The sequence below is a fragment of the Convolutriloba macropyga genome, chromosome 6 (genome assembly GCF_964194025.1).
Source record: "Convolutriloba macropyga chromosome 6, txConMacr16.3, whole genome shotgun sequence".
Taxonomy (NCBI): domain Eukaryota; kingdom Metazoa; phylum Xenacoelomorpha; order Acoela; family Convolutidae; genus Convolutriloba; species Convolutriloba macropyga.
In genome coordinates, this window is record NC_134473.1 from 41,568,460 (window position 1) to 41,594,356 (window position 25,897).

At 38.5% G+C, this 25,897-nt stretch overlaps 2 protein-coding genes across 2 annotated transcripts in view; one reads left to right on the forward strand and one right to left on the reverse strand.

Annotated features, from left to right (window-relative positions):
* LOC142341319 (uncharacterized) overlaps positions 1-25,897 on the reverse strand; it is a 151,685-nt gene that overhangs the window by 80,540 nt on the left and 45,248 nt on the right. The window lies entirely within an intron of this gene.
* LOC142341320 (uncharacterized) lies at positions 15,645-18,188 on the forward strand. Its single transcript, XM_075392245.1, has one exon. It carries the CDS (start codon positions 15,645-15,647, stop codon positions 18,186-18,188), a length of 2,544 nt encoding a protein of 847 aa, XP_075248360.1.

A 25,897-nucleotide genomic window follows, 5' to 3' on the forward strand; every position in this document is an offset into this window, starting at 1 on the left:
GCAAAATTTTAAGAAAGAGAGTGCCATTCAAGGAAATAGAATAAAATTTCTAAAGGAAAGAAAAACAGCAAAAAAACTTGCAAAAATAGAATAAAAATTTTGTTGAATGAAAGTTTCAAATTTTTTACAAATTGAATCGTGACAAATTCACATAATAAGATTAAATTTTTTTGTTGTAAGCACTCCAATTTTAATATGTTAAAAGTTCCCAACCTGATGATGCTTGTTTTAGCGAAAACGTTTGTTTTAAATAGTTAAATATTTTTGATTTAGTCATTTTAGCAAATAACCTGTAAAATAAATAGCAGCAAAGAAAGCCAAAGAAAGGCAGAGAAACGGCGTCCATTAAAAATGTAATATTTTTAGGACATAGTGAAAATTGTGGCAGTCATTGGCCTGTTCCATGCTACTAATACTGTGACATATGACAGGAGCAGGAAATTGTTACCACATATCACAGCAGTACCAGGGCTGAACTTGAACCCATTTGCCAATAACCAAATGAGGAACATCAGACACCTGATCGGATCCATTAGAACATTGAACAAACGGAGAGACTTGATCATCTGGCACGATGCAGTAAATAACTCCTTAACAAAACACAAATCGAGTTCAAGGCCGTGCAGCACCCATGACCTGTGTCAGTACCTCAAGAGTAATAAATTTAGACTTCTTGCGATTGTTTGTTGTCAGAGAGAAAATAATCCTTACATATTCCCCAAACTCCTTAAGACCAGGAAATTAATCATACAACAGAGCGTCTGTACTGGTTAATAAATAAATCTATAAATTTCAAGGGGAGCACAGAGCGCAAAAGTGCCCTAACCGAAATAAAATGATGCCTTTAGGAGCACTAGTTCTAGGACAACCAAATGATATGGGTCCGCGTACGTTAATCAAGGACGCTTCCCTGTCAAGAATTGGAGTAATTCTAACAACAGAACAATGAATGCAGGATAGAATTAATGCTTGTACTATCAGAGCTCTGAGCATAACCCAACAATAGAACAAAAAATCTCTTTTCTCTCTCTCTCATCAAAGAATTCACCAGGAGACAAAAAAGAGAGAAAATCAGGCACAAGAAAAGAGAACCGGATAGTTGATTGTTGTTCAACAAAAGCAAAATTTCACGCGCGATGCGAAATCGCAGATCCGAAAAAGCCGCTTTCTCTGCCTTGCAAAACGCTCCTCAAAATCCGGCGTAGCTACCAGCTTCCCAGGAAACTCTAATTCTGGCGCCAAATGCATTTAATTCAGCTCTAAAACAGGTGAATTCATCTCATGAGGAACTGAAATCGGTTTTGAAGATGTAGTGGAAGTTCTTTTTGTAGCCCTAAAGACAACGGCAATTACGAATAGACTTCGACGCCACCAATTTCAGATGTGACTTAAAAGAAAAGTGGAAAAAAGGTGTCCTGACAAAATATCCAAATTTCGACCCCCAAGTACTTCTTGCAGCACTTTAAAAAACTGTTCCGGATACAGCAAGCCACATTTCACAGGTAGCAAACATTTGAACAGTTATCGGTGAAGTATCGAGTGGACCCACGTAATCGACCCCTGAGAAAGCAGCGCGAATTGAACGCTGATGATTTCCTCTCATTGTCATTGGAACGAGAAGAAGTCATGTTTCATATTCATTTAACTGTCCTGCAAAATCTTTTAGATATTGTTTTTCATCGGCTATTCATAACCATTAAAAAACTGTTAAAACTGTATAACCAGGTATTAATTATTACTCTTTTGAATGTATGTCGTTAATAGAATTTCTCCTGTGTCTAATATTAACTCAAAAAAGGGGTTTGTCTTACATGCAGTAAAAGATCATAGATGCCTTATTTTAGTTCAATTCTTTTGACCCCTGAAACTTATCGATGCTTTCATTTCACATTTGTTTATTCATATGACTTCACTACTTCCCACAATGATGAACAACTGTCTGTTCACATTTCGATACTGACTTAAAATACTGAGTAATTTTGATAACCTTAGTTCCGCAATTCAAAATCAGTTCGCTAGTTTAAGCTTTGCATTCGCAATGCATCCTCAATGAGAAAACATCGGCACAAAAATACCAAATTCAAACGTGAATTTGTTCCGCTAATTTCACCCGCAATAATTGACGGTTGGAGCACATCAAAACAATTTTCGAGCACGACATGGCGGAGCTAGCACCCAACAAACGAGTCCCATGAAATTGATGCTTATTGATAAAAATCGCTACCAGAACTACTTTTTGATAAATGGCGTTCAATGTTAAAACTAGCTATCCTTGCGAACGAAACCTTTGTAATATACAAATTGCTTGCTCCTAGTCTCGAGGCCATGCAGCTGCCAGTTGAGCTTTCTTCGAAGAGACTGTACCTGGATTTTCAGCCAGAGTCAACCGAAAACAAAAATAACACAAGAAGCAAAGTAAACGTAGAAAAGCAATTGTTTTTTCTGCAAAATCTTTGTCTATCTGAGTTCAATCCAGTAGAACATTGAACAGACGGAGAGACTTGATCATCTGGCACGATGCAGTAAATTACTCTTTGACAAAACACAGATCGAGTTCAAGGCCGTGCAGCACCCATGACCTGTGCCAGTACCTGAAGAGTAATAAATTTAGACGCCTTGTGATTGTTTATTGTCACAGAAAAAATACTCCTTACATATTCCCCGAACTCCATAAGACCAGAAATTAATCAGACAGGGGACCAAACACATCATTTCAAGGAGAGGGAAACGGTCCACATTCGGCGTCAAGAAGTAACGCGAACTCAATGAGGACGCAGAACTGGAGTTGCATACGCTTGACGTGATCTAGAAACACCAACACAACCTTTGATGTCTGCTAACAAGAAATCGAGGTAATATGAAGTTGGAGAAGAAGCAGCAACGTAAAAACGGACAGAAGCGTCTTGCTTGGGATGCTGATTTGTTTCTTACGGATGAAGTAGTCCGTAGTTCGAGTGAGAATCCCAAACATGACGCTGATTGTCTGCCCTATAGTTCCCCGTTGTTGGTTACGTCCATTGTTGATGCGAAAAAACGGTGCATGGAGAACATAACCTAGACACCTGAAAAGCTTTGAAAAACGAGAGAACGGTTTTTCAAGAGTGTTCTTCTTTACAAAAGCAGAAAATAATGATTTGATTCCAGATTTTTTTAAATTTCGTGTTCCATAAAACGACGTTTTTTTTTCAGCAAACCGTAAAAAAATTCAGTGCAGATCATCGAAAGAGGATTGTAAAAGTGCGAAAAACAATGTAGAAGACTTCCGAGCAAAAGATGATGAAAGCAGGTCTGAACTGAAAAAAAAGCAAGACCAAAAATCTTCCGTTCCGTTAACCTTCTTCCTACGCAAAAACTCGGACAAACTCAAAGGGAAGGAAAATTCAAAAAAGTTTAATGTAAAAAATGTCAACCATTTTTTAAATTTGTAAGTTAGCAAAATTGAATTTGAAAACGAAACGAAAAGAACGAGACTCAATAGCCAAAATAGCCAAGTGAAAGTGATAGAAAACATTGTGCCAGAGTTGAATACCATAGTGTAAAAACACGCTTTTCATGCGATTACTTTTTCGAATTGAGGAAAAAAGAAGGTTTCAGAACTGAAAGTTTTCATCTTGGCAAACAAAATATTTCAACTGCATCCTCGTCAATTTAATTATTTTCGTACAAGCCATGTTCTCCATCACTTTCAATTTCACAAATAATAGTCTACATGCACACATGTGGCTTTTTTGAAATCATTATGTTGATGAATTCAAATACGAGTTTATAGCAAAATTTTAAGAAAAAGAGTGCAATAAAAAGATATAGAATAAAATAGTGAAAGGAATGAAAAACACCAAAAAAATAGCAAAACTGGAAACAAATCGAGAGAAAAATTTTGTACAAATGAAACTTCAATTTTTGTATATTTGGAATCGTCCCCGAACTCCTCAAGACCGGGATATTAATCATACAGGTGAGCAAACACATCATTTCAAGGAGAAAGTAACGGTCCACATTCTGCGTCAAGAAGTACCGCGAACTTAATCAGGACGCAGAACTTAATCAGGATTTGATAAATGTCAACCGTTATCGAAATTTGCAAGCTAGCAAAATTGAGTTTGAAAACGAAACGAAAAGAACGAGACTCAACAGCGAATATAGCCAAATGAAAGTGATAGAAAACATCGTTCCAGTGTTGAAAACCATAGTATAAAAACACGCTTTTCATGCGATTACTTTTTCGAATTGAGGAAAAAAGAAGGTTTCAGAACTGAAAGTTTTCATCTTGGCAAACAAAATATTTCAACTGCATCCTCGTCAATTTAATTATTTTCGTACAAGCCATGTTCTCCATCACTTTCAATTTCACAAATAATAGTCTACATGCACACATGTGGCTTTTTTGAAATCATTATGTTGATGAATTCAAATAAGAGTTGATAGCAAAATTTTAGGAAAAAGAGTGCAATAAAAAGAAATAGAAAAAAACAGTGAAAGGAAAGAAAAACAGCAAAAAAACGTTCAAAAGTGGAAAAAAATTGAAAGAAAAATTTCGTAGAAATGAAACTTCAATTTTTGTATATATGGAATCGTTACAAACTCGAATAATTAATTTAAATCATTTTTGTTGTAAACACTACAAATTAAAAATGTTAACAGTTCCCATCCTCTTAGCTAATAAACTGTAAAATAAATACCAGCAAGGAAGGCCCAGGAATCGCAGAGAAACCGAGTCCTTTGAAAATTAATGTTTTAAGGAAATAATGAAAATTTTGGCAGTCAGTTCCCTATTGCATGCTATTTTTACTGTGACATATGACAGCAGCGGAAATTATTACCACATATCACAGCAGTACCAGGGTTGAATTTGAACCCATTTCCCAATAAATAATTGAAGAAAATCAGACACCTGATCGGATACAGTAGAACATTGAACAAACGGAGAGACTGGATCATCTGTCACGATGCAATAAATAACTGCATAACAAAAGAAAGATCGAGTTCATGGTCGTTCAGCACTCAGGACCTTTGTGAATACCTGAAGAGTAAAATATTTATATTTCTTGCGATTATTTATTGTCAGAGAGAAAATACTCCTAACATATTCCCCGAATTCCTCAAGACCGGGATATTAATCATACAGGTGACCAAACACATCATACCAAGGAGAAAGTAACGGTCCACATTCTGCGTCAAGAAGTACCGCGAATTAATCAGGACGCAGAACCGGAATTGCTTACGCTTGACGCGATCTGGAAACACAAAGACAACTTTTGATGTGTGCTAACAAAAGGCGAGGTAAACCAAAGTTGGGGAAGAAGCAACGTAAAAACAGACAGTATGGTCTTTCTAGGGAGGCTGACTTGTTACTTACGGAAGAAGTAGTTCGTAGTTCGAGTGAGAATCCCAAACATGACGTCTGTCCGATAGTGCCCCAGTGTTGGTTACGTCTAATGTTGATGCTAAAAAACGGTGCATGGAGAACATAGCCCAGACACCTGAAAAACTTAGAAAAACGAGAGAACGGTTCTTCAAGAGTGTTCTTCTTTAAAAAATCAGTAAATAATGATTTGATTCGAGATATTTTTAAATTTCGTGTTCCATAAAACAACGTTTTTTTAGCAAACCGTAAAAAATTTCAGTGCAGATCATCGAAAGAGGATTGTAAAAAGCGAAGAATAATGTAGAAGAATTCCGGACAAAAGATGATGAAAGCAGGTCTGAACTGAAAAAAAAGTAGACCAAAAATCTTCCGTTCCGTTAACCTTCTTTCTACGCAAAAACGCGGACAAACTCAAAGGGAAAGAAAATTCAAAAAAGTTTTAGTTTGACAAATGTCAACCGTTATCGAAATTTGTAAGCTAGCAAAATTGAGTTTGGAAACGCAACGAAAAGAACGAGACTCAATAGCAAATATAGCCAAATGAAAGTGATAGAAAATATCGTGCCAGTGTTGAAAACCATAGTATAAAAACACGCTTTTCATGTGATTAATTTTTCAAATTGAGGAAAAAAGAAGGTTTCAGAACTGAAAATTTTCATCTTGCCAAACAAAATAACAACTGCATCCTCGTCAATTTAATTATTTTCGTACAAACCATGTTCTCCATCACTTTCAATTTCACAAATAATAGTCTACATGCACACATGTGGCTTTTTTGAAATCATTATGTTGATGAATTCAAATACGAGTTTATAGCAAAATTTTAAGAAAAAGAGTGCAATAACAAGAAATAGAATAAAATAGTGAAAGGAATGAAAAACAGCAAAAAAAAATAGCAAAACTGGAAACAAATCGAGAGAAAAATTTCGTACAAATGAAACTACAATTTTTGTATATATGGAATCGTCCCCGAACTCCTCGAGACCGGGATATTAATCATACAGGTGACCAAACACATCATTTCAAGGAGAAAGTAACGGTCCATATTCTGCGTCAAGAAGTACCGCGAAATTAATCAGGTCGCAGAACTGGAGTTGCTTACGCTTGACGCGATCTGGAAACACCAAGACAACTTTTGATGTGTGCTAACAAAAGGCGAGGTAAACCAAAGTTGGGGAAGAAGCAACGTAAAAACAGACAGTATCTTCTTGCTAGGGAGGCTGACATGTTAATTACGGAAGAAGTAGTTCGTAGTTCGAGTGAGAATCCCAAACATGACTTTGAATGTCTGTCTGATAGTGCCCCACTGTTGGTTACGTCTAATGTTGTGCAAAAAAACGATGCATGGAGAACATAGCCTAGACACCTGAAAAACTTAGAAAAACGTGAGAACGGTTTTTCAAGAGTGTTCTTCTTTAAAAAATCAGTAAATAATGATTTGATTCCAAATTTTTTTAAATTTCGTGTTCCATAAAACAACGTTTTTTCAGCAAAACGTAAAAAATTTCAGTGCAGATCATCGAAAGAGGATTGTAAAAGGCAAAGAATAATGTAGAAGACTTCCGGACAAAAGAATATGAAAGCAGGTCTGAACTGAAAAAAAATAGACCAGAAATCTTCCGTTCCGTTAACCTTCTTTCTACGCAAAAACGCGGACAAACTCAAAGGGAAAGAACATTCAAAAAAGGTTTAGTTTGACAAATATCAACCGTTATCGAAATTTGTAAGCTAGCAAAATTAAGTTTGAAAACGAAACGAAAGGAACGAGACTCAATAGCGAATATAGCCAAATGAAAGTGATAGAAAACATCGTGCCAGTGTTGGAAAACCATAGTATAAAAACACGCTTTTCTGGTGATTAATTTTTCGAATTGAGGAAAAAAGAAGATTTCAGAACTGAAAATTTTCATCCGGGCAAACAAAATAACAACTGCATCCTCGTCAATTTGTAATTATTTTTGTACAAGCGATGCACTCCATCACTTTCAATTTCACAAATAATAGTCTAAATGCACACATGTGGCTTCTTTTGAAATTTTTATGTTGATGAATTCTAATACGAATTGATTGCAAAATTTTAAAAAATAGAGTGCAATAAAAAGAAATAGAATAAAAAAGTGAAAGGAATGAACAACAGCAAAAAACATTCAAAAGTGGAAGCAAATCAAGAGAAAAATTCCGTAGAAATGAAACTTCAATTTTTGTATATATGGAATCGTTACAAACTCCAATAATAAAATTAAATCATTTTTGTTGCAAACACTACAAATTAAAAATGTTAACAGTTCCCATCCTGTTGGCTAATAAACTGTAAAATAAATACCATCAACGAAGGCGCAGGAACTGCAGAGAAACGCAGTAGTTTGAAAAGTGATGTTTTAAGGAAATAAGGAAAATTTTGGCAGTCAGTTCCCTATTGCATACTATTTATACTGTGACATATGACAGAAAGCGGAAATTATTACCACATATCACAGCAGTACCAGGGTTGAATTTGAACCCATTTCCCAATAAATAATTGAAGAAAATCAGACACCTGATCGGATACAGTAGAACATTGAACAGACGGAGAGACTGGATCATCTGTCACGATGCAATAAATAACTGCATAACAAAAGAAAGATCGAGTTCATGGTCGTTCAGCACTCAGGACCTTTGTGAATACCTGAAGAGTAAAATATTTATATTTCTTGCGATTATTTATTGTCAGAGAGAAAATACTTCTAACATATTCCCCGAACTCCTCAAGACCGGGATATTAATTATACAGGTGACCAAACACATCATATCAAGCAGAAAGTAACGGTCCACATTCTGCGTCAAGAAGTACCGCGAACTTAATCAGGACGCAGAACTAGAGTTGCTTACGCTTGACGCGATCTGGAAACATCAAGACAACATCAAGATCTGGAATCAACAAGGCAACCAGCAAATCGCAGAGAAACGGAGTAGTTTGAAAATTATTGTTTTAAGGAAATAATGAAAATTTTGGCAGTCAGTTCTCTATTGCATGCTATTTATACTGTGACATATGACAGCAAGCGGAAATTATTACCACATATCACAGCAGTACCAGGGTGGAATTTGAATCCTTTTTCCAATAACCAATTGAAGAACATCAAACACCTGATCGGATCCAGTAGAACATTGAACAAATGGAGAGACTTGATCATCTGTCACGATGCAATAAATAACTGCATAACAAAAGAAAGATCGCATTCATGGTCGTTCAGCACCCAGCACCCCAGGTGACCAAACACATCATTTCAAGGAGAAAGTAACGGTTAACATTCTGCGTCAAGAAGTACCGCGAACTTAATCGGGACGCAGAACTGGAGTTGCCTACGCTTGACGCGATCTGGAAACACCAAGACAACTTTTGATGTGTGCTAACAAAAGGCGAGGTATTCCAAAGTTGGGGAAGAAGCAACGTAAAAACAGGCAGTATCGTCTTGCTAGGGAGGCTGACTTGTTACTTACGGACGAAGTAGTCCGTTGTTCGAGTGAGAATCCCAAACATGACGTTGAATGTCTGTCTGATAGTGCCCCAGTGTTGGTTACCTCTAATGTTGATGCGAAAAAACGGTGCATGGAGAACATAGCCTAGACACCTGAAAAACTAAGAAAAACGAGAGAACGGTTTTTCAAGAGTGTTCTTCTTTAAAAAATCAGTAAATAATGATTTGATTCCAGATTTTTTAAATATCGTGTTCCATGAAACGACGTTTTTTTTCAGCAAACCGTAAACAAATTTCAGTGCAGATCATCGAAAGAGGATTGTAAAGAAGCGAAGAATAATGTAGAAGACTTCCGGATAAAAGATGATGAAAGCAGGTCTGAACTGAAAAAAAGGTAGACCAAAAATCTTCCGTTCCGTTATCCTTCTTTCTGCGCAAAAACGCGGACAAACTCAAAGGGAAAGAAAATTCAAAAAAGTTTAAGTTTATCAAATGTCAACCGTTATCGAAATTTGTAAGCTAGCAAAATTGAGTTTGAAAACGAAACGGAAAGAAGGAGACTCAACAGCGAATATAACCGAGTGAAAGTGATAGAATTAATCGTGCCAGTCTTGAATATTAAAGTTTAAAAACACGCTTTTCATGTGACTATTTTTTCGAATTGAGGAAAAAAAAAAGGTTTCACAACTGATAATTTTCATTTTGGCAAACAAAATAACAACTGCATCCTCGTAAATTAGTAATTATTTTTGTACAAGCGAGGTTATCCATAACTTTCAATTTCACAAATAATAGTCTACATTCACACATGTGGCTTTTTTGAAATTTTTAGTTGATGAATTCAAATACGAAATAATTGCGAAACTTTAAGAAATAGTGCGCAATAAAAAGAAATAGAATAAAATAGTGAAAGGAATGAAAAACAGCAAAAAACTTTCAAAAGTGGAAACAGATCGAGAGAAAAATTTTGTAGAAATGAAACTTCAATTTTTGTATATATGGAGTTGTTACAAACTCACATAATAAGTTCAAATCGTTTTTGTTGTAAACACTCCAAATTAAAAATGTTAACAGTTCCCAAGCTGATGATGCCTAGTTATCGCGAAAACGTTTGTTTTAATCAATTAAAAATAATCGAATTAGTCTTTTTAGCTAAAAAACTGTAAAGTAAATACCAGCAACGAAAGCCCAGGAAAGGCAGAGTCCTTGGAAAATTAATGTTTGAAGGAAATAATGAAATTTTTGTCAGTCAGTTCCCTGTTGCATGCTATTCATACTGTGACATATGACAGCAAGCGGAAATGGTTACCACATATCACAGCAATACCAGGGTTGAACTTGAACCCATTTGCCAATAGCCAATTGAGGAACATCAGAAGGAACTTCGTCACATAATAGACGCCAACTCAAAAAGAATAAATCATAAGTTAGACAAACTCTCAAAACGACAGGAGAGACCGCTGCGTGACGATGGCGCAATACAAAACACTTGACAACTTGAAATTACCTGTTGTTGTTAAGGAACTTCTTTCTTATGGACCGAAACACCCGGTTAAAGAAAAATTTAATGAAACTCATTTTCTCGCAGATATTGATAAACTAGTGATTAATATGAGACAAAAATGAAGTAAATAGAGTGAAAAATTCTGTGAGATTGAAACCTCTGCTAAATGGTATGCTAAGAACTAGAGAGAATTACGGGAGGAGATGATGGTGTGTCAAAACTGACCAAGTATCTTATAGAACAAGACCTCCTAGCAGTACCGTTTGATAAAAGTAATGGCCTTTGCGGAATGAGAAAGTCCATATACAAACAAAACACTGCCAATTCCCCGATTTTCCTCCGTTTTCACGGACAGTCGCAGGTGTTGACGTCATAAGACAAATTGAAAAGGACATCAACGGCACTTTATTGGAAATGGAAAAACAGGACTTGATAGGCGAGACAATTTATCAAAAGCGGAGGTCAACTGGCGCACAACCCAACAAACTTTAGTGCCTGGCTAAAGTGCACAAGAAAGACACACCATTTAGCCCTGTTTTGTCAACACCAGGAATTCCGTATCACAACCTGAATAAAGTTTATACGCCGCTTTTTGAACAAGTGCCTGGGGCAAATATGGAAACGTCCAGTTTGCAAGCAAGAGAAAAACTTGAAAATATTAAATTTGATGAAAACGATCAAATAGTTTCTTTGGATGTGAAAAGTTTGTATACAAATATACCAGTTTCTGAGACCATTGAAATAGCTCTTCGATCTTTATACTCAAGTGACAACGCACCTGAACAATCCACACTCAGGCTCTTACTGCATCTGGCAATCACCAATGCTTATTTCATAAGTATCGAAAAATAGTACTGTCACAAAGACGGCCTGGCAATGGGGTCATCCCTAGCAGTTGTCTTAGATAACTTTTGGATGAAATCTATTGAAGAAAAATTGAGTGACCAAAGTCAAACACCGAGTGTGGGAATTAAACATCCCAAATAAAAATTTCCGGATTGCCATCGAAAAATTGCTTGGAACAGCAAAGTTGTCGAGTGTGAAAAATGCGAGAACTGGTATTATACCAAATGCCAAAATATAGACAAAATCAAAACAAAAAATTGTGGGACTTCGTGTGGATATGTCTGAACTGCAAAAATATGCCCGTAAATGACTATAGCAGAAAAATGAAACTTTTTGAAAGATATGTAGATGACATTATCTACCGTAAATGATAAGCGCATATTAGCGTTTTTGGATATGGCAGTGCACATCAATGAACAAAGGTTAATAACTTTTAAATGGTACCAAAAAACACATAGACACTGGCACTATTCTTATTTTCCAAACTTGTGCACCATTTTAACACAAGAACAACCTTATTGAAACGAAAATCCATAGGTTAGTATGCTGCACGAGGAATTGGACAAACTTCGACGAAGCTTTGAAAGTGAATGAACAAATTTGGCTGAAAAATCAGTATCCAGAGAGTTGGTCATCAAAACTAGTAAATGAAACGTTACAAAAAGTTTTAACAAAACCGAAGCAACTGAACATGCCTGTCGCTTAAAACACCTCAAATGAGTCCATAAAGAATAAGACCAAAGAAATACCATCGTTATTTCTGCAATACAGAGGTAACCTTAGACTAAGGCTTAAGAAAAAAACTAAAGACGGCCACAGAATTGAATGTGATCTTCACAAACCGCAAACTGAAGACATGCTTAACAACATTTAAATCGGGGTTTGAGATGCATCTGAATTCTCTTGTGGTGTACCACATAACTTGTAGTGGATGTAATTCCTCCTATGTCTGCCAGACCTGCAGACATATCGCCACAAGGATTTCGGAGCATCAAAGGATTGACTCCCCAGTTGGACAGCATGTGAGTGAATGCTGTGGATCTTCTCGAGCATTTGAGTGGCGTGTCATTGGTCAGTGCAACGACTCGCAAAAACTAATGACACTGGAAGCCATTAATACTGCGCAGCGAAAGCCGGCACTTAACACGCGGGATAAAGACAGGAGCAGAGAGCTAACACTCAAAAATTAGTCTACATGCACACATGTGGTTTTTTTTCGAAATTTGCATGTTGATGAAATGGAATTAGATTTCATTTCAAAATTGTAGGAAAAAGAGTGCCATTTAAATAAAAGGAATAAAATATTAAAATGAATGAAATTGATCAAAAAATTTTTCCGATTTTTGTATATATGGAGTCGTGGCAAACTTACATAATAAGTTTAAATCATTTTAGTTGTAAACACTCCGTGTTTAAGTTGTTAAAACTTCCTAACCTGATGATGCTAGTTATAGCGAAAACGTTTGTTTTAATTTATTAACTATTATTGACTTAGTCCTATTAGCCAATAATTTGTAGAAGCGATTTCCTGAAGAAGCTAGCAATAGCAGATACTTGTGAGAATATTTTTGACCTAATAAATGGGTCTGTCTTAGTTTACCCCTCCCTCTAGCTTAGGGGTCAAATGAATTATAGCCTCCCCCAATCATTGTGTTTTTATTATAATAGGGCTATATTTTCGTTGGTTTGACGATAATGGGGAAAAAAACAAAAATTTTTCGTACCAATAGGACCGATACCGCTAAGAAACGAAAGTACGGTTTTTCGAATCTTTCCATCTGAGCTAACCTCTCAATTCAATCAGATTTAATTAATTGCTCTCAAAAGAAATTTGAGCAATTGTATGCCAAGTTAACAAATTTGTTTCTGTGAGCAGGAAACAAATCTACTCACAGCCCACTTTGTGAACAGTTCCTAGGTCATCGCTCATGGTTGGTTTCAACTGCTAGAATCATGAAGGCACATGCTCTCGATAGTTCTTGGAATATCCAATCTGACTTTAAACTGCATAATTGTCTCGGAAGAGTTAACTTCGGTCGGAAGGTATTTCCACTCACTAACGACTTGTTGGCTTTAGCTGTTATTCTTTAGTTCATTCTTCAGGTTGTCCAGTTTCAATTTGCCGCGGCCACGCAATGATTTGGTCCCGGGTCGAGAAAAAAATGCAAAAATATGTAAGATAAGCGGTGAAAAGTTAGTTTTTTCACCGCAAATTTCGTACGTAATTTTGCGGTGACTTATTAAATAGATGGGATTAATGCTAATTGAAAACCATGGTTTACCTGGTTGGAGCTAGCTGTCTCGCCAATCTGACAAGAACTTTGGATCACAAGGACAAACGCAGATTTCAACAACTTTCCTACTCGAAGCCTGGCCTCTCTCTCAACCCCAGAGCGAAGGACAAGTACAAGACAGTGCAACACCTGTTTCAAAACAAATTTGTGCTCCTAAATCGAAAACGAATAGTCATCTGGCACGACGTGATCAACAATAGCATCACCCCCCACAGAAGTAACAACAATCGACCCCTCTCCCCCGAGCAACTGATCGAAATCCTCAAGAAGCTCAACTCAAACGGGCAGATTGAGGCCATAGTCTACACCCGCCGAGCTGGTACCCCTGACTTATCCATCGACCTCCGACAAACCGGCATCCTCATTCTAGAAGCTACCAAAAACCTGAGCTCAAGAAGAAAACAGGCAAATTTTGAATATCTTTACCAGTTAACCCAGGTACACCCCGAAACCCACATCGATCTCAAGTTGGTCACCACTATTCTCTTAAACTGTCGAAATCTTCGAAAGCTGATCAAGAAGAAGCGATCGAAGAAGCCGGCAAAGAAGAAACCGAACAAACGCCAAAAGGACAGAAAGAAGAAGCGGGAAAGCAAGAAAGCAGAACAGCAAGAGTAAACAGAGTAAGTCACTGTTTTTCTGATTTTTTCTTTTCTTTTTTCTGGTTAGTGAACCTGGAGGTCTTGTTATCTCAGGATCGCAATCAGAAATTAGTAAGGAAACCTCAGTAATAGTACTTACGTTCCCCTAAATCACACTTCCTGTGAACCCGGAGACATTTATTGTCTTAGGATCGCGGAATTGTGTAATTTCCTCGTAGTTTCCTATCAAATCCTGTGAATCCAGGAGCAATTAGCTTGCTTTGGGATCGCGGATCTGTGTTGGAAAGTCACCCCCTCGGTTGAGGTATAAACCCGTCAGTGAATCCGGAGGTTTCAATTGTTACCTCGGAATTGCGACTGGTTTATAAAGCAACCGAGATGACTCGATCAAAACCTGAAAGCACCTGCAAAACGTGCTCCTTCCCCATCAGTAACAAAAGTGCAGTGTTCAACTGTGTCTCGTGTGGCGACTCCATGCACCTGACCCCGAAATGCAGTGGAATGAGTGAAAAAGCCATATATGGACTACAGGAAATCCGACAAAATGTTTTGCTCATATGTAACGACTGTGTGCAGAACAACCAACGAGACCGAGTTCTAGACAACTTGGCATCCAGCAGAGAATCCCCGGACGTGGCGGAAATAGCAAAGAGCTTCGATGAAGTCAAATCTGAGATATCCAAAATCCGAGCGGAAATCAAGTCCCCTCCGCCCGAGCCGACAAAACCAGCCGTGCGTCAACCAGCACAGCCGATCATCCGAGAAAAGCCAACATTCGATGGGGTACGCTTCCGAGGGATTCCCGAATCCTCCGGAAAAACCGCCAGAGAGCGTTATGATGAAGATGTTCTGAAAGTAAAGGAAATCCTCGCCCACATGGATATCGACTGCCCAATGGATGATGTAAAACGCGTTGGAACCTACGAAAATGAGAAAACGAGAACTATAATTGCAAAATTCTCCAGTGAACATCATCGGCGACTTGTCCTGCTGTCCGCCCACAAACTTGCAACCTACGATAAACCAATTTTCGTGAGCCGAGAACTCAGTCCGGACGAGAAAAAGCTTGAAAATGCTCTGTTGATCAAGCGCAGATACCTCATAGATGTCGAGAAAATAGCCCTAAAAGACTTGCGAATTCGCAATCTGAAACTGCAGAAAAAAGAAAACAAGAAATGGATTGACGTTGATGTCACTCCTACTGGCAGCAGCTCACCTCCGGAACAAAATTGACTACAAAATAAAAACAAACTCCAAATACTCAGTTTCAATGTGCGAAGTCTGCTTGACTTCTAAAGGCGACAAATCCTTGCCAATGAAATAGCAAAGAGGAACTACGATGTACTCTGTCTCACGGAAACCTGGTTAACAAGCGATGTACTTGACAATGCACTCTTCCTTACTGGATACACAATCCACAGAACTGACCGACCTACTGAAAACCATAACTCAAAACACGGAGGAGTTCTCATTGCGGTGAAAGACATTCCTCACTACAGACTGAAAAACACAACGCACTCGGAAAGTGTATCGATTGCGTTACAAACTCCAACTGAATCACTTGTAATTTGCTGCATGTACAACCCTCCTAAATCTAGCCCTTACAGGGCACCAGCCAGTCAAATCCACGAAACCCTGGAAGAAATCGAAAAACAGATGAAACAACGGGATAGTTACACCTTAATTGTCAGCGGCGATCTCAACCTCCCTGGAGCTGATTGGAACAGCATGCTCTCAGATGATGACTACGAACTTTCGCTTCTCAACAACTTTGAAACCCACCAACTACAGCAAATTCTGCCTTGCAAACGAAATCAATCACTGGATGTATGCCTCACCCAATCTCCTGACAGCATTGAACTTGCCGAAGTCGACAAAAACCTAACACGGGAATACTCAATCAACGGAAAGAGATGCTCCGACCATCAAGCATTCCGGACAACCATTTCCATCGACATATCAGCTACGAATCCAGCCCCCAAAGTGAAACATGCATATCACAAGGTGGACTGGAAAGAATTTAACAGCCACATCAGAGACCATCCCTTTTCACCCTACTGCTTCAGCAACGTCGATGAACTTGTTGACCAATGGTACCTATGGATCGAAAAGATAATTGAGATACTAATCCCCCGTGTCACCCAGCACCGAGCAAACCTTCCCCCATGGATTTCCTCTGCCACATCACACGAACTCAAGATCCTCGGAACGATGAAAAGAAAATACGAGAGAGCACCGACCCTCAACCTCCTGATAAAGATAAAACGACGCGAAAAACTCCTCAATGAGCAAATCCTGACAGATCAGGCGGTCTACGAAGACAAACTCTTCAAAAGCCGCCGAATGTCTGATCTACAGAAATACCTGAAATCCCTACGCAAATCAAAACACTTCCCCGATGAAATGTACTACAATGTTGTGCAAAATGGACAAGAAACAAAGAAAACAGCCACAACCGATAGTGAAAAGTGCAATCTCTTCAACGACTTCTTCTCCGACGTTTTCACCAAAGATGGTAAAATCAACGAACCCTCAGTCTACCCAAAACAGAGACTCAACTACCTCAGAATTTCTGAAGAAGAAATCGAAAGACAACTGTTGGGCCTCCAGGCAAACAAAGCGTGCGGCCCAGACAACATCAGAAATATAATCTTAAAAAACGCCCCAGCTTTGGCAAAATCTCTCAAACTTATCTTCCAAACCTGCCTTAATAAAGGAAAATTCCCAGAGAGCTGGAAAACAAGTGAGATCACCCCGATCTACAAAGAAAACGACAAAGCAGACATCACACAGTATCGACCAATAAGTCTATTGAAGAACGTCTCAAAAGTCTTCGAGAAAGTCATCTTCGAACGGCTTTACCCACCAATAGAAAGAACCCTCTCTGACTCCCAACACGGTTTCAGAAAGAAACGATCAGCAGTACTTCAACTCATCCTCTTCACAGACGAACTATACCAGCAACTTGAATCGAAAAAATGCAATGACATTCGAACTCTGTATGTTGACTTCAGAAAAGCCTTTGACAAAGTAGCGCACAAAAGACTCATCCAGAAGCTCGAAAACATTGGCCTCGGAGGAAAGCTACTCCAACTACTCGAAAGCTATCTCACAAACCGAACGCAACGCGTCAAAATTGGAACAAGCAAATCAAAGACCAGAAATGTAACCAGCGGAGTACCTCAGGGATCAATTTTGGGGCCTCTGATGTTCATCATCTACATTGACGATCTCCCCGAAGAAATCTCAGACATCCCGGCCTTCGGATACCCGGATGATTTCAAAGCAATTACCCACGGTGAACACGAATGCGAGACCACTCTCGGGGAAATACAGAAATGGAGCAAAGCAAACCATATGGACCTAAATGTTAGCAAAAGTAAAACTCTCCTCATCAGAGGGGATCTAGCCCAGCGTGACGAAGCAGGTCTTGAAACCGTTGCCACCCAAAAACATCTCGGAGTCGTAATGTCTCGAAATCTCTCTTGGAGCGCAAACTGCCAACTTAGAACAACCAAAGCGTGGAAAGCCTTCTACACACTCAAACGAAATGTTTCGAGCAGAACCTCAATGGAAACGAAACTGAACGCTTACATAGGATACGTAGTGCCCGTACTCACTTACGCCTCCCAAGTCTGGTACCCTTCGAAGACTGACATGAAATCAATCGAGAAGATCCAGCAAAAGGCAACAAAGTGGATATGCGGTGGAAACGACGAATACCATCAAAGACTCGAAACGCTGAAAATACTCCCACTCTCCATGTACATGGAAATGCACGATGTCCTCTATCTCCTCTCAATCCTAGAAGGCAATTACTACGTCCCCGAAGACAAACTGCCAAAGCGAAAAGAAAACGAAACAAGACAAAAGCAGGAATTTGAACTCCCCAAACACCGACTACATAAATCAGACGAAAATTTTTTCTTCAGAGCCACAAAGCTATTCAACATCATCAGTAGGACAACGGAGAAGCCAATGACGAAGAAACTTCTGACAGAGATGTACCAAAACTATTTCCACAGAAGCTACAACGAACTCGACAGCTGCACCTGGAGACATCTATGCAACTGTGGAATCTGCAATCCAATGAAAAAACTCGTGCCAAACGAAAACTGAAGGGTTCCACACCCGAGGGCTCCGACCCTAAAGACTCTCCTACTACTACTACTACTACTAAATGCGGTGAAACTATGTAAGTTCACCGCTAGACTAAGCAGATATCTTGCAAAATTTCACCACAATTCACCGCTAAAATATGTAATTTCACCGCCCTTACAATGTTCCGAACCTCTCACCTCCTGAATGTCATCCACTTCTTCTTCCACTGCGCCATCTCTTACTAAATTGTATTATTTTTTGTTTGATTATAAATCGAATTCACTCTACTTTCCGCAAAACATGCGCGGTGAATTTTTGTAAGATTTGCAATTTTAGCGGTGAAATTACATATTTTAGCGGTGAAATGTGGTGAATTTTTGTAAGTTCACAGCTTACTCTAGTGGTGAAATTACATAAATTCACCGCTTAGAAAAAGTGTCAAAAAGATGTAAGATTAAGGGGTAGTTTTAGTGGGAAGGCAAATCTTACAATTCCTCCCACACTCACCATTAGTTTCAACGCATTCTTTGCTGATCTCAAACATCTTTAACAATTTTTTCTAAGCGGTGAATTTATGTAAGTTCACCACTAAGTTGAGCGGTGAATTTATGTAATTTCACCGCTTATCTTACATAATTTGGACACTTTTTTCCGAAGCGGTGAATTTATGTAATTTCACCACTAAATTCAGTGGTGAAATTATGTAATTTCAGCGCTACCAGGCGATAAAGTTTTTTCTCACCGGATTCACCGCCTGATTCATGTAACTTCACCGCATCCACCGCTTATCTTACACAATTTTGCGTTGAATGGCGGTGACACCTCGACCCGGGGTAGTATCGGCTCTGTACGGGAGTCTTTGGCAAATTTCGTGTCCAATTGAGGGATTCAGGATTTTGAGTTTTTCTATAATGATGCCAAGCAGTCCTCTGTAGGCCACAGTGGGCATTTCGAGTCTTCTGAGACAGTCCTCATAGCTGAGGTGCCTGAGACCCAAGACTTTTCTTGTTGCACGACGTTGAACATCCTCCAGCTTGGTAATACAATTTTGCCTCTGTGCGGACAAAATTGGAATGGTGTACTCGAGGTGCGTTTTGACCATTGTACTGAACAGGCATCTAAACATTAATTTTTTATATGAAAAAGACATCTTGCTAGCAGTCACATGATTCGTTTGACATTGACTAATTTCTATGCAATGCGTTTGTCAAATATGAGTTGGCTTTTGATTTTGTCTCGCTCTTCTCGTGAATACGATACTCACGCGGTTCAAATTTTCTGTTTTAAAGTTATAAATTCTGTTTCTTTTATTCCTTCCTTATTTTGGGATGTGGTGACCCCCACTCCTTTTTTAGACCTGAAGACCCTCAATCCATTCATTAAGAGCTGCTTTTAAAGACACAGATACGGAGGCGATCTTGCTTATTGACGCAAATAACGCTTTCAATAGTCTCAACCGTGATCTAGCCTTACGAAACATCGGGAAATTATGCCCTTCTCTCTATCATTTTATATGTAATTCATACCGTGAACCATCAAATTTGTTTATTAACAAACGAATAATATTCTGTCAGGAAGATACAACCCAAGGCGACCCAATGTACAACCCCTTGCGATGTCGATGTATGAAAATGCCAATATCCCTTTAATTGAACTTCTTGACGACTGCTTCACCGATCAAGCATGGCATGCAGACGATGGTAACAATGTCGGTTCTCTTGATAACTTGAAAAAGAGTTTTGACTCATTGGAAAAACACTGTTCTTCTTTCGCTTACCATCTTCTTGAAAAAGCAAAGCCGATTATTTTTAATGGCAAAGTCGAAATAGTTGACGGTTGTAGCATTTTTTGTAGTGTAATAGGTTCCAATAATTCAGTGAGAAGTTTTAGAAAGATCAATAAAACGGCAGAAATCGTTGTTAAAAAAGCTGGCCGCTCAGGCCAATGTTTCACCTCAAAATGTTTATAAATCATTCACATCTGTTCAGCACAAATTGACCTTATTAGCACGCACAACACCCAATATTGAAGACTTTCTAAAAGAATGTGAGAAATCAATCAGCGATGAGTTATCACCTAATCTATTAAAGAATTCCACCTACAATCCAAAATACAGGGATATCGTTTCGTTGCCCATAAGGGAGGGTGGGTTGAACATCCTTAAACATGAAGAGCGCCTCATGTTATGGAATATGAATGACCAGTTTAACTGTCAAGCCCCTTATCTCTATCTCTTGCCGAAGCTGAACTAAAACAACATATCATACATGAAATAGAAAGGAGAAAAAGCTTGCTATCAAATCAAAGAAGACGAGAATTAAGAGCAAATTGAAAAAAAAACGAGTTTCGCTCACTTGACTTTAGCTTGTGAAAAGGGTGCATCAAGCTGGTTGAAACCTATGCCATTGAAGAGATATCACTTCGACCTAACGAAAAGCGAGTTTCGTGATGGCATTGCTTTTCGCTATGGCTGGGACCCAGTGAAGATGCCATAACTATAAGCATGCAAGGAAAACTTCACTCTGGAACGTGCCCTCCACTACCCGAACGGAGAATATACGCACATGAGGCATAATGAACTCCGCGATTTTTTACGGACTTGTTAGGTGATGTCTGCCATGATGTCAAGATCGAACCTCATCTTCAGCCGTTGGAAGGGGAAACCTTTGCTCTTAAATCAACGACAACTGATGATGATGCAAGATCAGATATCAAGGCGAACGGAATTTGGGATTCGAGGTTCAATGAAACCTATTTTGTTGTGAAAATTTTCAACCCGCTGGCAAAAATTTGCCCTGAAAGCAGTAGCGAAGCCTACAAGTACCATGAACATATTAAAAAGAAAAAATATTGTCCAAAAGTAACAGATTGAGAAAGCAACATTCTGTCCAGCTGTCTTCGCATGCGATGGTGGAGCTGGCCCATCAGCTTCAAAAGAGCTGAAAAAACTAGCATCAAAGTTCGGCGCGAAAAGAGGACAGCGCTGATATCATATCATATCTAAGGACAAAAACCGGCTTCGCTCTCTTGAGGAGTTCTATCCTCTGCATTCGTAGGTCAAGGACGTTTAGTATGCGCCAAATAGTAGATGCTTCGATGGGAGCTGTGGTTGAAGAAGGGAGGTTGTTAGTGTGACTCATCCACTATCGTCTTGATTTGTTTGTTTTCTAATGCTATCTGTCTTTTATTTTACTTCCTCTGCTGATGTTTGTATATATTATCATTTTTTGATAGAATCAAACAATACGAAATGCTTTATGAAGACGTAGTGCTGAGAGGGCTCCGGACCAGTCAATATTCAACCAGTGTTGGGGAAGGGCATTTTTTAATTTACCTAATTTTTTTCTCAATTTTTTTTCTTAAAATGGGATAAACAGTTAGCGCGAAGAGGGCGGGAGTCATGGTATGAAGGGCGTTTGTTAGAGTTTGACCCCCACCCTCCCCAATTCCCTCCCCTGCACATCGCTCAGGCCGCAGGGGAACCGTGCAGTGAAAGACCCCCCGTAGTCGGAGTTATGTTTTAAACATTTCTCTGCCTGTTTTAACCATTCCTCTGCCTGTTACTAATTTCTAATTTAACTTCTTTCTTCGTATTACCAGTCTCAATAAACTAAAGAAATAACATACTGCGCGGGTGGCTGATATAAACGATGGACGAAGCCGTGAGCCCCCACTGAATTATCACAGCAGCGTAACTGAGGTTGATAATACTTGTGTTGTTGTGTGGGAAGTCTAGAAACCTAATTAATATAGTACTAATTCAACGCTTTGACGCGGCTCATAGAGCCTAGCATATTGCTATAAGTTTAAATACGGTGCATTTCTGCGGTGTATTTAAATACGCTGCTGTGATGTTTCATAGTGGGTGCTCATTGTTCCGTCCATTGGATCATACTCCCTCTTTATGTTTTCTTACTACATTACTAAGGTGTAGCTTCATTATTTTGGAACGCTTTGACCCCCCCCCCTTTCTAGACCCCGACACTTTCATAGGCTATAAGCTTCAGCTACCTACTTCTGAAGCCCCAATTCCCCCGCAAATTAGTTGATGTTTCGATGTGAGCTGTGGTTGAAGAAGGGAGGCTGTTTGTTTGACTAATCTAATTTCGCCATTATTAGGATTATTATTTTTGGTTTAAGCACTATTTACATCCTCAAACCTGCTGTACAATTATATTCTTAGAACAAAAAAGTTTCAAGCTTCTTTCTGAAGGCGTTTTTGTTTGGTAAAATTTTGATTTAAAAGGAAGTCGATTCCATTCGCAAGGGACTGCAAAACTGAATGATCTTTTTACGAAAGCTGTCTTCAAAGTTGGGAGTTTGAAAGTTGTAAATATGTTGATAACTTGGCCATTTCGAGATACCAGCAAGTTAAGATAGTCTGGAACCCTCTGCGGATGGTGAACCAGACGATGACCCATCAGAACAATTTTAAAAAGAATGCGTTTTCTTATAGGTAACCTCATTGTTCTTATGAGTTTTCTTAAGAATGCGTTTTCTTATAGGTGCTCATTGTTCCGTCCATTGGATCATACTCCCTCTTTATGTTTTCTTACTACATTACTGAGGTGTAGCTTCATTATTTTGGAACGCTTTGACCCCCCCCCCCTTTCTAGACCCCGACACTTCCACAGGCTAGCAGCCTTAAGCTTAAGCTACCTACGTCTGAAGCTATACGGCGGCGCTGCGGTAGTTTGACAGCGATTAGCCCGCAGCTACTAAGTTATATGAGAGTTTCTAACCTATTTCGTTTCAGATAAAAATGGTAGCAGCGAAACCGCAGGTGTCAATGTTCTCAAAAATCTACGATGATTTCCTAAAGGTTTGGTAATTATAGAAATGTAATTGACGTCAAAAATAGTTGTCATTGGCAAGAATGGATCTATTCTGTTTCGGCCCCCCCAGTGTTTTTATGACCCCAGTTACAAATTATATGTTGTTATATAGCACGTTACTATGTAAAAAAATAGCACGTGCGCCTGGGGGGTCATAAAAGATTTATACTTACTAAGCTGGGGGGGGGGGGGCAGAATAGATCCGAAAGAAGAAACCACATTAATGTTCCTTATTTCAGGGCTTGGATCCATCTAAGGGAGTAACAAATTTTTGGAACACTCTTTTCTTGCTCCGAGTAGATGTCGAATATCTGGAGGGCAAGCTCAATGCTCTTTCTTCAGACGAAGTATTTGTTCTTAAGGCATGTTTGAGATTAATTCAGTTACAATTTGTTCTTAAATCAATGCAAGTTTCTGCTTTTAGGAAACAATCAACTGCATCTTCTATCACTGTGTAGAAGCATTGGATGAAAACAACCCAATTCGAATAATAAATGCAATGCAGGTGGGTTTTTGAAAATTGGTTCAATAAAAATTTTCCAGGGGCATATAGTAATTTTAACAGTATGAGGCGTTCGAGACTGTCTGAAAAATAATCATTGTATGCAATTTTTCAATCACGTATAAACTGCATTTCTTCCTTTCATATGAGAAGTGGCCGTTAAAATTTTTAACGAGGGTAATTAAAAGAAATCCTCTCCCCTAAGACGGTAGTCGGTCAACTCGGGGGCAGCAACTCAACTCCTAGTATGGTGCCGTGAATATTAGCCGAAAGGAAAATTAGCCGAATGGAAAATTAGCCGAAAAATTGTGAATTTCATAGAATATCAACAAATTCAACGAAAATTTTCGACAAATATCCGAAATACTATCCCAATATTGCTGATCAGACAAATTACCGCACAGATACAAATGTTCGTTCCTTATAGTTTCGTGATGATATTCCTTAAATATCCATAAATAAGTGCTATAAATTAGTTCATATTCAGTTAGTTTCAAGGCCATATATAGCTAATATTTCCATCTAGGCCTGTAACCCCTAATTTGTTTATGTTTATGAAAAACAACCGCAGATTGACAGTTTTACTAGCAAACACTTCAAGTGCCTAAAAGCCTCAATATTTACTTTTTTGAGTTTCTTGAAGATAAATTCACATAATCAGTAAATAACTTCATGAGAGATTATGTACTTGGTGAAGTAATTATTCTGATAAAGTAGGTGCTAATACGGAATTGTATATGTACTGAACAAACACCAAGAGACGTACAAAAGCCGGAAATCGCCCTACTTGAAAATCAGTAAATATTTGCGAAGGACCAATACAACTCGAGGCAGTCCTGCGGAACCCACTATCACCAGAACACCGGAGAACCAGCCTGACAATCAGTTGCCTATCATCTTATAAAACTTGATAAACTTGAGAAACTTCTTGTTAAAATTATTAAATAATTCTTGCTAAAAATAATTAAAGATTGAACTGGAAATTCTCTTGAAAACCTCCAAGTTTGGTAAACTTAGTTACAGAAGAAATAGCGACTAACTTAACACTAAAATGCAAGGCAAACTAGTGGATATATCACGCATCTGAACCGCTCAATAAAAGGCTATTACTAGCTAATTTTATTCAAAATGTATCTGCTAAAAATCGCACTGTGAAACACCAAAATAAGTCCTTGTAAAATGCCAATTATTCAAGTTAATTACTTCTAATATAAACCTCAATAACACCACGAGGAACACTACTAAAATCAGTGCGTAACATGGTGACAGGAGTTATTAACTGTTTTCCAGTTTAAAGGACCAATAATTCGATTAATTCCTTGATATTTTCGATATTTCCTTTCTTTATTCTGTTGTTTTCTTTCTTCTCTTCTTCTTCATTACCTTAAGAGCCTCCAATCATCCAGAACCACATCCAGCACTTCCTTTCCGAGCAAGATGATAACACAAAAAGCAGTAACAAAGGAAAGAATGGGTGGAAACTGTGTTTGTGTCTCTGTGGACTAAATGCAACGGCAATGCAAAAGTGTTTGAGTGCACAATAACTGGAACAAACTCAACCACAGCCGCCACAACGGACAAAAACAACACAGGGTATTTGCAAACGAGGATATTGTGAGTAAATGAATTTGTAAAATTAATTTTGGTGCTTTATTTATGTCAATTTATAAAGAACAAATTCTCCCCGCTATTAATAATTGTCGCTCTTCCCCCAATTTTGTTGAACATATTGAAGGAAACCACCTTAATTATACCCAAAACAACCGTAAAACGCAAGCTCAGATAGTAACCGCTTTTTCCTCTTCATTTTATAAATCCATTGTAATTTATGTGCTAGATAAAGATGATAAACGTGTTGCAATTTATTGGACAGCAAAAAGTCTAAATCAAAAAGTTCGCAAATTTGGCCTTATTCGTAACAAACTTCAATCTGACAGAGATATTAACCTTGATAACATCATCACTGATTATCAGATAACATCAGAATAATAAATTACTGAAACCATCACTTAATTATTAACTAAAAAGAGGGCAAAACAAAGTTTAAACAAAAATAAAAAACAATCATATTTTATTTCCCCGCCCAGCTCCGGAGGTTAATGAATCAAACAGTGACTTCGGTCAATTATGCTGTTGCCTATTTGAGTGCAGCTTCCACAAGGCCTGTGCGGTCGTGGTCCCCACGAATTTTCCTAAACTAAGGGGCACTCTTTAGAGGTGAGACTTCGGCGGCCCATACGGCTTCAACGATATAAGTCTGACGATTCGACCGGAGCTTTAGGAATAGGCTTATAAGCAGCCCTTCTTTGTTACTTTCTGAACGAATGGTTTCAGTAGTTTCTTTTCTGATATTCTTGTGCTATTCATTTAACTGTTTTCATCTCTTAAAA